Raw genomic sequence first — 14,857 nt, 5'->3', positions numbered from 1 at the left:
TGTCGGGTAGATCAATCAGACTGGGTTATATAATATTAACCTATAAGTTATAAAACATTCAATTTACAAAAAAATACTACCAGACAAAATAAATGAGTTTAGAATGTGTAATTATATAAACTGCTCACTAAAAATACTGTCATTTTACTAGTGTTTACCAGTGTTAATTAAAAGCACATTTAGGTCGTGGGGCTGTGTTATTCATAGAAACACAAGGCTCAGATTAGATCAGATGAGTATTGTCCGACAGACCAGCATTAAGGTGCTTGAATCAGATGGGAGGACAAAACACTCAATCAAGAGTTGCAGAGTGTAATTCACTTTCTCCCCTCACCGTAAATACAAATCATGCTATGAGGTCCCCCTCATGGACAGCTGTAAACATGCAGTTGCTAACTAGCTGAGAGTTACAGAACCGGCATCAGGAGTACAAGACAGATGTGGACTGAGGCGATAAAGTACTATTACAGGATTAGTACGAATGGAAAGTTCCGGACTCAGCTTTCCAGACACTATTCTCCCTATTACAGCTCAGTGTACTGTCAAAAAGGTAAAATTGCTGCAAAACGCTGCTTTAAATGTCTGACTTCCATCCAAATATAATCTGCATAAAACAACCAGGTGTAAACAGGGTATTTGACTACACCAAATGCTGTTTGAGTGCCTGCAAATTTCCACTTATTAAACATATACCCTGATCTCGTGTACACAGTCCAGAAAAGGTTGGGCAAATACACACAAAATCTTTCCCTCTCTCTCTCTTCAACAGTCATGCAATCGCGTACGAAGATAAGTCATCATACATACAATTACCCTACCTCTTTCACTTCCTGACACACACACACACACACACACATCAGGGACAGGGTGTGGCAAGCAGGCCTCCATCCCTTAGTACAAAGGTCAGAGCGGACACAGGAGAATGGAGCCTGAATTACAGCATGACTCATATGACTCACGCTGTGCCACTCTCCACCACACACTCACACACACACACAGACACAGACACACACTCCTTCCCACACGATGCCACAGCCGCTGATCACTAGTTTCTTTTCTTTAAGCTGTTTTGGTCTTATTGGAGTCCTTCTAAATTCTTGGCTTTTTACAAAACCGTCCCTCTACACTCCACTTACCCCTAAAGCCTGAGCGGTATTCCATTTGGACAGTATTACAGAGGATATTATTAGATATATTATTAACACTTTAATCCTGATCCCAAAAGGTGGCCATTTCCACCCTTTTTTTAAATACCTGATTTCTTGTTGTTGTTGTATACACTATATGGAGAAAAGTATTGGGACACCTGAACATTTATTGTTCCTTCCAAAATCAAAGATGTTTAAAAAATAAATTATACTGCTTTTGTTGGACTAACTGCCCCTACTATACAGTCTTTTCATTAGATTTTCAAGCACTGCTGTGTGAATTTGATTGCATTCAGCAATAAGAGCGTTTGTGAGGTCAGGATGTTGGATGATAACCACCCCATCTCATTCTCAACTTGTCCTGAAAGTATTGAATGGAGCACCACCATCATTCCAGACAACACAATTTCACTGCTCCATAGCTCAATGCTGGGGGGCTTTATACCCCTCTAGCCCATGCCTGGCATTAAGCATGGTGGAGGTTCCTGTTTACTACAAATACTACAAAGACTAGACAAGATGTGTGTGTGTGTGCATTTGTACATCTGTGTTATTGGTGCCATTTACCACAGAAAATCACATTAGCTGAGATCAATTATCTTTTAATTCTAATATCTAATTCGAGCAGTTATCAGTAATTTAATTTTCATATAAATTGGCTCCTTCGTCAAAATTGTGCTGTACAGTCGTTAGGACATCCGTCTTTTTTCACAGTATACTTAAAGCAACATTATGTAGCAATTTAACCTTAAAATAACAGCTTCAAAATCAGTTAACCAAAATAAACAGCGGAGGTGGGACGCCACAGTGTGCTGTGATGTCAGCAGCAGACTAAACAAACCTTGACAACAGTCACTTGTCTTGTCAGCTGTTGTCCTGTCTGTAGTTGCAAGGAAGAGGTTGTCCTTGAAGATTTTACCATGCTGGATATCATGGCCTTAGCTACTTCTTCTAAGTTCTTAATCCTACATATAGAGCAAAGGTACGCAGACGGGCATGTGGACAACGCTGCTCTTGTAGCAGCTGTCCGCATGTACACATATGCCATGGTTATCATCATGTATACCACAGCCCTTAATTGGAAACCTCTTTATGATACGCTATATGTCCAAATGTTTGTGGACACCCCTTCTAAAAAATGTATTTAGATGTTTTAGGTTGCTCCAAAATCTAGTAGAAAGCCCTCCCTGGACAGTAGAAACACATACTCCAACAAAAGCAAGATAAACACCCAGGATTTCAGGATAAAAACAATAAATGAGTAGGTGTCCTAATACTTTTTACCATATAGTTTTATTTTGCTAAACATCTGAGTCCAATAAAGAGCTAAACATGTCAGCACCTCACCCCACACAGGCTGTCCCTATTGTCCCTAAACAAAGCAACGGATTTCTCAGTTCTGCCCCTGCACCTGCCAGGTCATGGCCTCAACGGCCTAAACTTCTTTATCACAATGACCTCACACTCACTCACACATCCAACAGGGAATTCAGCCTAATAACATCAGAGAAACTGAAGGGGTATTCCAGTGACTCCGCACAGATAAAAGTGCCTAAGGCCCTTTAGAGTGTTATTCATTCCAGTGGAGCGCCGTGTCTCCTTATAGACTCACTTCCTGAGCATGAAAGGCCAAACAATCAGCAGCAAGCGTGAGTCAACGCTGTGTTAAATCATCTGTCCTGGAGCTGGAATTTTCCACAACAATATCAGAATTAATATAGAAACATTTGGTTGCCAAATGTTTGGGGTTTTTTGGTCATCTAAGTGTATCCTGCAAGCTATATCTTCATTTATGGATCTTTACGTGAACTCCCAACATGGACAAAATGTACATTTTTCATCATAATGTATCAGTTACTTAAAATGCATGTTGTAATATAGAGCACTGGAAGTACAGAGCTGTGCCAGTTGTTGCTGAGTGGGTATACTGAGGCTAAAGCTAAAGCTTAAGAGTCTGTACCTGAATGGCCTTTGTAGGCGCTGGTGGGGCCAGGGTTTCCTCCTGGCATCATACTCTTCATCCTGAGAGCCTCCTCTGGGTGATTGAAGCGGAAAAAGGCAGACTGACCGAAACAAAGCATACACCCTGCAAAAAAGAGGAGAAAACATTGGTCATAATCCAACTGCAAAGTAACAACACTGCATTCTCCGTAGCTGACTAGGGTTCGATTCCCTGGCCGGCAAGCACACCACACCACATTAATAAGAGTCTTTTGGCAAGACTGAACAACACTACATTCTCCTTCTTGTGTAAGATCATTTAAATGTAAGTTGTGCTGGATAAGAGCTTTAGCCAAATGCCGCAAATGCAAACACCATAAAATAAATACGTTGTTGGTGGATTTACATCTGGATTTTCCTGCTGTCAGGTGAAATCTGAACACAATCTGCTCAAACAGCCTTTTAGATGTGTCTTCTTTAAACTTGCAAACTTTGTATGTATATAATCCTTAAACTCCAGTGGTATGGTGTAAACCAGGCTTTTTTATTACTACTTACAAGACTAATAAACCTTCAGGTATGAAGAGTGTAACAAAAGTTTACATTCCTATTCAAATAAAAAAATAGTATTAATAAAGAAATATGAATTTCATTAAAAGTATCATTAGTTTTGTTAGGTAAAACATGTCCAAGCGTTCCATAATGATCTGTGCTAACTCTGAAATACTTTTAAAGTAGAAGCGAGGTGGGTGGAACTAGATTGGTTCCGGCTAGCACACACACATACACGCACTCACACAATGAAATGGCCTTTACTGATAGCAAACTGAGGCCAGGTAAAGGTTAATGGGAAACAGAGGCACTGTGTTTTGGAAACACAGCAGATGTGGGCATTATCTGGACTGTGTGTGCATGTGTGTACAGACGTGTGTCTGCCGAGAGTCCACGATAACAGCCCATTCAAAAATAACATGTCACTGTTACACTGTTAAAAAACATCTCAATTTTTGCCATTTTTCACTTTTTGACATGATGTGAATCTGACAGTTCTTTACATAGTGTCAAAATGTCACGATCAATGGACCAATAGAAAAGCTCTTCTTCCAAATAACTGAAAGTTAAGAAGGAAAACTCCTTCCGCTGTAAAGCTGCCATTTCAGAGATACAGCAATGATATAAGTCTACAACGCAAGCTCAATTCTGAACTAGCTGTAAAGATGTATCAACCAATACTGCTCAGGGCTGGGTCTCCCAAAAGCATCTTAGCACAAAGACTATTCTCAAATGGTCGAGCCAGCCTCCCACTGAACACTTTTTCACTCTCTCACTCTCTCTGATGTTAACGCTAAGATGCTTTTAGGGAACTGGGCCCAGATGTTAATTCTTTTAAAAATACAAAATTTACTATGATTTAGTTGAAGCACTTCACATACGTATCTAACAGTAGACTACATTGCTCCATCTCACTCTCTACCACCCCACGTCAAGAAATGCACAGACTATGACATTGTTATATGGGAATTTCAGGCTGATCTGATATATGATGTACAGTACAGTGCAAATAACGTTCATACAAAAAGTAGCGGTTTTACATCACTGTGTTCATTACAACATCTCCAAAGCTCTCCTCATGGAAGCCAAGTATTATTTACAGTCACCATTCAACACCTAGTTTGGTAAATCAGTGCTTAATAATGTTAAATTTAGGTGAGCTGGTGATGAAATAGGGGGGTCCAGCTGGAGGCGTCCGGGACCCCAGAAATCTGAAACCAAGCTTTGTTCTTTAATTCTTGTTCCTTTTTACTGTATTTATGTTTACCTGCATCTGGTCTAATGTGATCTGGAGTAACACCAAACAAATATACTCTTACTTTCGAGACAAATGGTATGAAATAACAGCCTCATGGGCCCAAAGCATCTGACAGTACCGTATCTGCTTATGCTGATACCAATAATGCACATTTCTAAAATGTAAACATTGGGACGAAATCTATGAGAATTAGCTCTACAAAGAGAGTAACAGGTTTCCGTAGTAGTACAGTCTTATCATGCCCAGGTCCACGGCCTGAAATCACACAGACATAGGCCTTCTGCTTTAGGGTAGGGGTGACTCAGTGGTTGTTGGTTGTCTGGTCGATAAACACACCTCAGCTAAGCTGCCACTTAGCTGATTTTTCTGAGCTATTATCACATCTATAAAAAAGGTATGTATAAATAAGTAAAAAAATACAAAAACTTTTTTACATTTATTGTGTTAAACTAAACTATTAATGCAGGAAAAATGATAAAATGTTGATAGTTAAGCACAGAAGCGCCAGCAAGAGAGCAAGTGGGTTATATATATATAATATAGATATAGATATATAACATAATCTAATGAAATATCTAATCTAAACTGATACTGACATGATTCTGATATCATCGTGCCTCCCTAAATCACACAGTGTGAGTGTGTGTGCCATCCCAGGCCAGCCTTGTTACAAGATTAGACCGGAATCACTCTTTCTTTCCTTCAGATATCCGTCAGATCCATCATTTTTCGGGCTAATATCATCCTGATACTCGTCTATACCAATATTCCATCTCCTCTCCCCCTGCCTAATTAAATGATTTACATTTAATGTTCAGAAATAATGTCCTAATCATACATAAACACACACACACGCTCCCTTCCTCCATCCACTCACGCCACTTAGTATTCTGCTGTTATGACTACTATGATTTGCTGTGATGAAGGAGCCAGATGAATCAATACTGGGTTTGTCTGCTCATGAATTATGGCCTCCATTTCATAATGAATACTGGGGCCCGGGCTGGTCCAAGGACAGGAAGCACTGACAGCGATAAGCAGGGTACAAATCACAGCCTCCTCACCTGCAGCGACTCCAACCACTCCCCACTTTCCTTTACAGGCGAAAACACAGAAAGCAACAACTCCAGCAGATATGCTTCAGCTTCATAACAATGCAATTCACATTCAGGCCAGGTCTTTCAGGAAACTGCTATTGATCCGGCCTTTCTTTTGACAAAAAGGCTCGGTACCGACAGCAATCACTGCAATGAGGCGGACAAGGAAGAACGCAGGAGAACTGATATCAATGGGCCGTGTATCTGTATAAGTTGTAAACTCTCGGCAGCTCAACAACCTACTTGTTACACAAGCCCAGTGAATTAGGCCATCTGTCCTAGAGCTGCTGTTTTCACACCTATTCATATAGCAGACAACAACACAAGAACGTAGCATCAGGTATTACTGCTGTTATTACTTTGTGCAGAGCTACTTATACAAGTGCTTAGCTGTCCACTTTCATATGCACAGTTGGGTGTGAATAGACTAGAGTCCAAATATAACTCTAGGCTTAGATACTGCCAAAAAATAAAGACATTTACACGAACAATTAAGTGCAACCACATTAGGAAAGTACAGAAATAGAAATGCCCCATTGTTTTGCTTCATTAGGTGCCTGGGAGCTGCTGGAAATGAAGGTTATAGAGGCAGTATTTAGGTATCTAGACAACATTGGGGCATGAAAAGTGGACTAAGAGGGGTCTGAACCCTTTCCCAGAGCAATTGGCAAATTTCACAGTGGTCTATAGCAAGCTAGTTATTTATTTAGCTATTAAGCAAAGCAGTTCTAGTAAAAGGCTCCATATCACTACTGCTCTACTAGTCCACTAGCTAGCCAGCTAGCACTAGCTATAGCTAGATAGCTAACTAGCTAACTAGCTAGATACCTGCCATTGCCAAGCAACACCAACCAAACAAGCATTATAGCCAATATAAAAATACCAATATTAAATTACTATAGCATTTTTAACATTTCTAAAAAAACTTTTAAAAGTCAAATACCCCCCAAGAATTGTCTAAAAGGCAGCTACGGGTTATTTATATCCTTAAACACACAATTATTGAAAGCCTTACATGTAGAAGCGCTCGTTTCCAGTCACTAGCGATCACCGGAGATGCTAGCTAACTTTATCCTCGGCAGAGAGACGCAGCCACACGTCTTTCTCCTCCGCAGGCTTTGCTCGTGTGCCTCAGTCTGGCGCCTATTGTAATGGTAATGTCGACCACTTATTGACTTTTTCTTTCATACAAAAGAGGCCAGATGTCCACCTGCCAGGCTGTTAAGGGGGAAAAATAAAGCCGACGGAAAACACATGAGGTTGTAGCGCTGCTTGAGTTGAGCGTAGCCATGTGCTCCCACTACAACACACAACAACCACCCACCGGCTCCTTCGCGTTGTCCTTCCTCCTCGGCAGACCTCAGGGATGTCCGAAGAGAGTCAGCGAGCTACTTTTTTAGGGTTTTAAGTCTAGGGTTTTAAAAGCAGATCCAGCGAGGAGTAGAAAGCGGAGTGTGTGGGAGCAGGGCGGCGCGGTGGGCAGCTGTTGCAGCAACACCGGCTGCTGTCTGAGCCATTAGGGATGATAATATTGTGGTGCGCGGCTGGAGAGGGGAGCAGGGCAGCAGGCGGGGCTGTAATCTGCTGAATAACATTAACACCCAGGTTCACTGTGGAAATAATGACACTTTCTTGCTCCAAAATTGTCCCTTAGATGCAGTTCCTACATCTCTTTTCTCAGTGAAGTCAGAGAAGTCCAGAAAAGCTAGTGAGCTAGTTAACTAGTAAGGCTGGATTCACCCACTAGCTCAGTCTAGACGTTCAGAGAGGGTCATGCCATAAAATGGAAAACTGCATTGGGCTTGGGATGGTTGAGCAGTGAGAGTTTGGTACATGGAAGTGACATCCTGTCAACCTCACACACTGTTGTGTCCTTCTTTAAAAGGCACATGCCCCCAAATTGTACATACAGCCCCCTATTGAAAGCCGTTTGAGGCCTATTTAAAGGCAAGGCCATGGCAAGGTAAAAAAAATCAACAGCCACTTTGGGAGGAAAGGGTGTTTTTAATACTAGTCAGTTTTCTGAGACAAGCATGCACCGTCAGACTCCTCTAAGTATGGGAATATGGATTGATACATGAACCAGTGCCAGATCGTGACCCCGGCTATCCCCGTGCCAGCGTCCGCCGAAGGGTATCTCAAACTCAGCAAGCAAAAGCTGGTGAAGTAAGCGAGTACCACGCTGGGCTGAATCTCTAACCCAACAGCTACCATTCTCTTTCCTCCAATGTCCCTTTCTTTGAAAACCAACTGGACTACCTTAGACTAGAGCTAAACACACACGGCAAGAGGAACTCACAAGTGCCATGCAAGGAAGCCAAACCAGGGGAAGCCAGCGGGTGCTTTGCTTAAAGCACTTGTCTATCTAAACACTTGTCTATCTATATCTAACCTATTAATTAGGCTTTAGTCTCTGCAGGTTGCTAACTGCACACTGCGCAGAGTGGACCACAACACTATCCAGTAAGAATTATTACAAAATACTGCTCATATATATGTGTATATATATCCTGTTCGCCGTCACAGTGCCAGCAAATCATATATTTTACGTTTATACATCAAGGATTAACTTAAAATATTGGATAAATGTATTCTATGGCTCCTTATTATCAACTAAAATGTATATAACCATAAAATGACCACACACAAAAGACCACAATATCAATTTACAGCAGGCTTCTTGATAAAGCATTCATTTGTTTTAAATTGAACCAGTAAAAGACAGCATTCATGGGCAGTGAAAGAGAAATGAGCATTTCTATAATGGTCAGTCTGGTCTTACAGAAACCCAGGTCTCCCTCCACTGCATTTTGAATATTCTGGGCCATAGTTAGGCAGCATTTAGTAATTCATTAATCTGTAGTTTTTTTTTTTATAACAGTACAAAGTTGATTTCCTGCTTGCTCCTGCATAACATCCTTTCATAAGAATAAAACAAGTCAAGTCAAGACAACCATATTCACCATTTGGCCTCTGCCTTTAACCCATCTGTGTAGTGAACACACTCAGTGACACAGTGACATGCATGCCTGAAGCAGTGGGCAGCCATCGAGGGGGATTGAGCAGAGAGGGTGAAGGACCTTGCTCAAGGGCCCAACAGTGGAACCAGGTATCGAACCCACAACCCAGTCAGCAATAGCCTGGTGCTCTAACCACTGAGCCACCACTGCCCCAGTTCAAACCTGTAAAATAAAGACTCTGAGCCGTACAAGTGAACTGCCATCTCACCTGATGTTATAGTATGTACGATTGAATCAGGCTAATTTTCCTAATTAACCAGCCATGCCATACAACCCAGCCTTACACAAAGAGCTTTGTTTCATTTGAACATTCACTGCATCTCCATACAGTCTAAATACAGAGCAGTGACATTCCTGACAACTGAGCAGCCCTAAATAGCAATGGAGAATATACCAAGGTCAACTTCTTACAAAGGAAGTTTAAACACACAGCCATACCATGCGTATCCAGGACGGCTGCAGTACACTGGTTTGTTTGTAGTTGGAAGCAGAGGGTGATGTCCTATTAGTTTCCATGAATAGGAACACATAGTGAAGCTGAAAATGGCATTCTTTGACTCAGATCAGAATTGGCATTGGAGTGGTGACGTTTGGCCTAGCGCTGTTTTTATCTGACTGAACTTATTGATTTACTGTCCTTAAGGTTTAGAAGTCCCTGCAAAACTAAGGCTGCGATCCATACAAGTGACCTGCCAAGTTCTAATATGTACGATTCAGTCAGGATGAGGCTATATTTAGACAAACGTCACATTCACAGGGATATTTCTTTATTTTATTTGATATTGTGTTGCTGTGCAGTGTTGTCGTGTTTCTGTTTTGCCATGTTTTCATTGTTATGGCTAGCATGCCTTTTTGATCCCTGTTTTTCTCTGGTAAAGGAATGGTCTGGTATGATCTACTATGAATTTGTTTATTTGTTAAATTAAAGCAACACTATGTAGCATTTCTCCCTTAAAATAACAGCTTCAAAATCATGTTGATGCTCCACTGACCTGTAACAGGAAGAGTAGCACCGCTATCATTGCTACTAGGGGCTCAGCACACCACAAACTGCAGTGTGTAATTCTGGCAAAGCGGGTAGGATAATGCTTGTGAGAACTGTGTAACGCTGCATAACCTAAGTCATATTGGTGAAAAATCCTGTTATATTGCTTTGCTGCTTTAGTCCATAAGCTTCTTTCAATCCCAGTGACTGTTCTGTATCTCTCAGCTCTCTAAAATGCATGAGAAAAGCGTTTCATTTAGTGCAAATTCCACTTCCCAACTATAGGGGGAGCCCTGTAGGAGCAAGAAATACTAATTCTTGCATAATGCTGCTTTAAGGATTAAAACACTTTTAGATGAAAATATTTTAAGTGAGGTTTAAAAGGTGACATTAAAGACAGAGAGCTCAACTGAACGCTTCCATGGTGACTTTTTGAAGCTATCACAGAGCTGCTCTACAGACAGACTCAGGAGATCCTTTGTACCAAGAGCCACCAGGCTAGCTAAAAAGGGCTGCTCATTGGGTGTTGCGTAGTGCTGGTACTGCTGAGTTTGGCCCAGAGCCTCTGAGCTAGTCTGAGTAGTCTGGAATGCTTTTCTAAAATGAAACTCTTATTTTAAGAATGAATATATTGTGATGAATTTTCAACATACTATAAAGGGGTTTGGAGCACAACCATCTGGTTAATAAGCTTAGAACTTTTTATAATCATGCTAAAATCATCAGCAGTGTACCTTGAGAGAGTCGTACGGGCTTGGTGACCGCGAGTCCGTCCATGGAGCAGAGATTGCCGCAGGGGAACAGTGTGATGGTTCCTCCCTGGTTCTCAATGTAGCAGTGCAGTGCAGCCACACCTGGACCCTGGATATCAATGTCAGTGTTCCCATGACCCAGAGTAGTTTTCCCTGCAACAACAACAAATGGACACACATTTTTATTTGGTGAAAACATTCTCTTTCGCTTTGAGATTTCCTGCCATTTTAATAGTTTTACTGTTTTATATACAATAATAACAATGTATTAAATATTACAAGACACTTCACAGTCTTCTGAATATGTCTGGGGCTCTGAGTGGCTCAGCAGTCCAATATACTACCACTATGGCCCGGGGGTCACGAGTTCAAATCCCAAGCCATGCCGCTTTGTCATCAGCAGCTGGAGATCAAGAGAGCACAATTGGCCGTGTTCTCTTTTTGGGTGGGCAGATCACTCTTAAGCGATGCTGGCAAGCACAGGTGTCTGTTCGCTGATGCAATGGAGCCTGGTGCTTTCCTTTGAGCATATTGGCTGCCTGGCAATGCCGCATTAGCAGCGGTTTGAGAAGAGGCAGTGCATTCGTCTTTCAAACTACCTCACAGGACCTGATCATTTTTATTTTCTGTTCTAATGTGATGCAAATTTTTACCAGCAAAGACACTCCTTATGCTAAGTGCTACTATATACTCTTTACTTTGACCGTTACTTGGCTCTGACTAGACTACTATCCTCCTCTGTCTGACCCTCAGCCATGCCCACCATGTCTCAGTCTAACTGGCTAGACTGACAGATGTGCATAAAGGAGCAGTTCAAGCTCATTGTTCTGGAGACTGTGATGTCTGTATGGGCTTTAAGGCATTTAGTGTCACATGTCTGTGTGCATGCGTGGTCTGCATTTGATGTGGAAGAAGGTTTTAAATCACTTCCTCTTTAACCCCTTAAAGAGCAAGGGCCTCTTTGTGCGCACCCACACTTCAATTCATCAGTCTGAGACCTACATATCTTACATATTAGGTTTATGAGAGGTTAAACATATACAATGCATTTGGTCATTCAATAGTAACAAAACCCACAAGCGTACAGAGTGTGAGTGTGTGAGAATGACAGAGAGGACAAGAGGAGTTAACTGAGTGTCAGGTCATGGCCCTATAATTTTCCCTCTTGCTCTTAAGGGGAGTTTTAAATCACACACCAAGCCCACTAACAATTTGCCCACAAACATCCTTGAATCACTGGATGGATTTAACATCTAGCCTTTTAGGGGATCGCTTTTAAATGAGATCTCAATGAGACCTAAGTATGTAAATCTCTGACTTCAGAATGAACCGATCATGATCAGCGTTGCCATAATGTCACTATTTCTCATAGTTCTCATTATCCTATCCTATACATTTTCTGCTAATATCAGCCCAATACAGTTAATTAGCAATATTAATAAGTCTCAGTATCTTTAAATAAGATTGTTTTGTAAAATTGCACAATGAAAGACCAGATTTCCCCATCATTAAGTATGATTTTTAAAACAGTTACTTATTTTTTAAGAACTATGAATACACAGGAGTGACTGGAGGAACTATCACGCTGTAGTGGAATACAGACATTTGGATCAGACACTGTGGATGCTTTGTAGATACTTTACTTTACTTACATTCATATCTATTACATTTACTGTATTTTTTCCCTAATCTTAACCTAAACCCTTAGTCCTAAACTTAAACCTGTTCTTAATCTTAACCCTAACCCTAACATTGTTGAGAAACACTTAAGTGGTTCCCATGTCTAGACAGTTGCTGTGATGTGGTCACTAGAGTGAAACTGTTTTTGCTCCATAGTTGCTATGGTATTGCAGGTGGTTGCTTAGGTGTACCAGGTGGTTGCTAAGGGGGTGCTATGGATTTGCAATGCCCTTTTCTGATGGTTGCTAGGGTTTTTTCATGGCACTTTAGGTGCTTGCTAAGGTGTTCCAGGTGGTTGCTAATTGGGTGCTATGGATTTGCAAGGGTGTTTTCTGGTGGTTGCTAGGATTTTGCTGTGGTGCTATAGGTGATTCCCAAGGTGTTCCAGATCTATCATGTTACAGGTGGTATTTCATGCTATTACAGAGAGCCCAGAAGGAAGAAATGCCAATTTTCCACAGTTGCTGTTGCTATAAGGTCTAGGTTAATTACTCAGTTATTGATCTTAATACAGAATCTGTTATGGATTATTTGGAAGCCATTCTAGTTTGGTTGTCATGTTTTGAGTTTGGGCCAATGTAATGTACTACAGTCATGACAGTAATCTAGTGAAGAGTGTAGAACTGAAATGTTGGCCTATATACAGGGTTTAAAAAAGTAAAGATGAATACAGTAGTAATTGTCTAAATACAACCTTTACACAAGCTGTGCTCCAAATCTACATAAGACTAGCAACTTCAACCAAATACACCAAAACCACCAAGTTAAATCACAACCTTCACCTTCACAATGCATGGAGGCATTTTTACACCCCTAATAAGAATCCATTTAATAACTGGGTCACATTTTCGGTGCTCATTGATATAATTAATGAGATGAAGCTGAAGGTTCAGTATTGCAGAATATAAAAAGGCAAGTCAGTTGAGTAATGTACTACATTTGGCACACTTGGGACCGGCTTCTGCCTGCACGTTCCCACTGCCCTACAGTGTCAGGGGAAACAAAGTCCTCTATTTGTCATTCTTTGAGTGATGAGATAGTGTATAGTGGAGCAAATGAGATGCCCTACCACTCTTGTACTGGTAAACATCCCAGCATACACATATGTACACACACACATATAGACACACACACCCACATATACACATATAGACACGCACAGACACACACACACATACACACTTCCATCTCATTTCTCATTTGGCTGGAAGCCAAGGCACGTTCACTGAGAGAGTGGCGTCATTAGCAGTAATGGAACTGAATTTTTTACAGGTGACGTGAAGGGCTGGATCTGCTGAATGCAGCAAAACGATCAGTGACAATCGTGCCCTGCCTAATGGAATGAGCAGGCATTTCATATCATTTCTCATGTCCTAATCTACAGATACACTTAAGCAGGAGGTGACGTAACCTGAGCCCTACAGATACAACAACCTATATAGATAGAACAAGCCTAAGTGATTGCACAATTGTGCCCAGTGTTTATTTTTCACATATTATTAAATGAATCTTTTTAACATTTAATCTTTTGACAAAAACATTTGTATAATTTACTTACTGATTACTAATTTGTCAACAAAAAACATACAATTTTATAGTGAAAAGCTCATAAAAATACAGGCAGCCCAAGAGATGTGATCTCTCAGTTATTAATCTTAAATAACCCAGGTCTTAGAGCTTGTTAGAGCAATAGCATGTTCACAGACATCATTAGAAAAGGCCAGACAATGCACATTTTAAAGCTTTGCATTTAAATCTCCTTGATCCCCCAAAAACAGCCTATGGGCCGCTGGTGGGCCAAAAGTGTTATGACAAACTTCTATTACCAGAGAGTAGCCCCACCAGCTTGTACAGAAGTCCCTGTAGTTACTGAATAATACACCTTAGTGTGTAATAAGCCTTGCTTCAATAAGGGGTTATACCTTTTCCCAACAATCAGCAGCCATGAGCTGCTCCTCTAAGCAGCTACCTAGCAGAACATTAAAATAATTAATGCACACAAAGCAGGAGAAGGCCATAACAAGAGCATTCAGATAGCAAAGGGTATTCAGCTTTCCCTGGTTTTTAATGTAATTAAGGGCATTTTTTTTCTGGACCCAGGAGCCGCTTGCTCTGAGAGTTTGGTACATTTGGTGTAAAAGTGTGGAAGCTGTTTTCGAGCTCGGGAGTGACCAAAATTATGGATCTGAGGTTCAGTTAAAGCAGACTCAGGAAGTTATTCACTCCTGAGCCGTGTCTGGGGTTGCATGATTGGTTCATTTTGTCACCGGACTTCTTTAACTTGCCACCTGCACGGCTAAAAACAGCTCCTTGTTTGCAGGAGTTCCTGCACAGTGAAATTCCATGTATCCAAGGACAATAATGAACAACAAAAAAGGATGAACCTTGGACCTACCTTTTTGCGAATATGCACACAGAATGATT

At 41.1% G+C, this 14,857-nt stretch overlaps 1 protein-coding gene across 6 annotated transcripts in view; it reads right to left on the bottom strand.

Annotated features, from left to right (window-relative positions):
• The window catches only part of phldb1a (pleckstrin homology-like domain, family B, member 1a), an 88,238-nt gene that overhangs the window by 50,462 nt on the left and 22,919 nt on the right, over positions 1-14,857 (bottom strand). For 5 of the 6 annotated variants that reach the window (XM_072669413.1, XM_072669330.1, XM_072669597.1 and 2 more), the window contains exons 4-5: positions 10,736-10,906; positions 3,109-3,234 (exon numbers count right to left, since the gene is read on the bottom strand). In XM_072669413.1, the coding sequence (XP_072525514.1) occupies positions 3,109-3,234; positions 10,736-10,906 (297 nt within the window). Of the gene's footprint in view, positions 1-3,108; positions 3,235-7,011; positions 7,114-10,735; positions 10,907-14,857 lie in introns of those variants that run through there. The other variant, XM_072669665.1, reaches the window with a different exon arrangement.

This window comes from Salminus brasiliensis, chromosome 1, assembly GCF_030463535.1.
Source record: "Salminus brasiliensis chromosome 1, fSalBra1.hap2, whole genome shotgun sequence".
In the NCBI taxonomy this organism is placed as follows: Eukaryota; Metazoa; Chordata; class Actinopteri; order Characiformes; family Bryconidae; genus Salminus; species Salminus brasiliensis.
The sequence above is the reverse complement of the archived record's forward strand: the minus strand, read 5'-3'. Positions and strand labels throughout refer to the sequence as shown.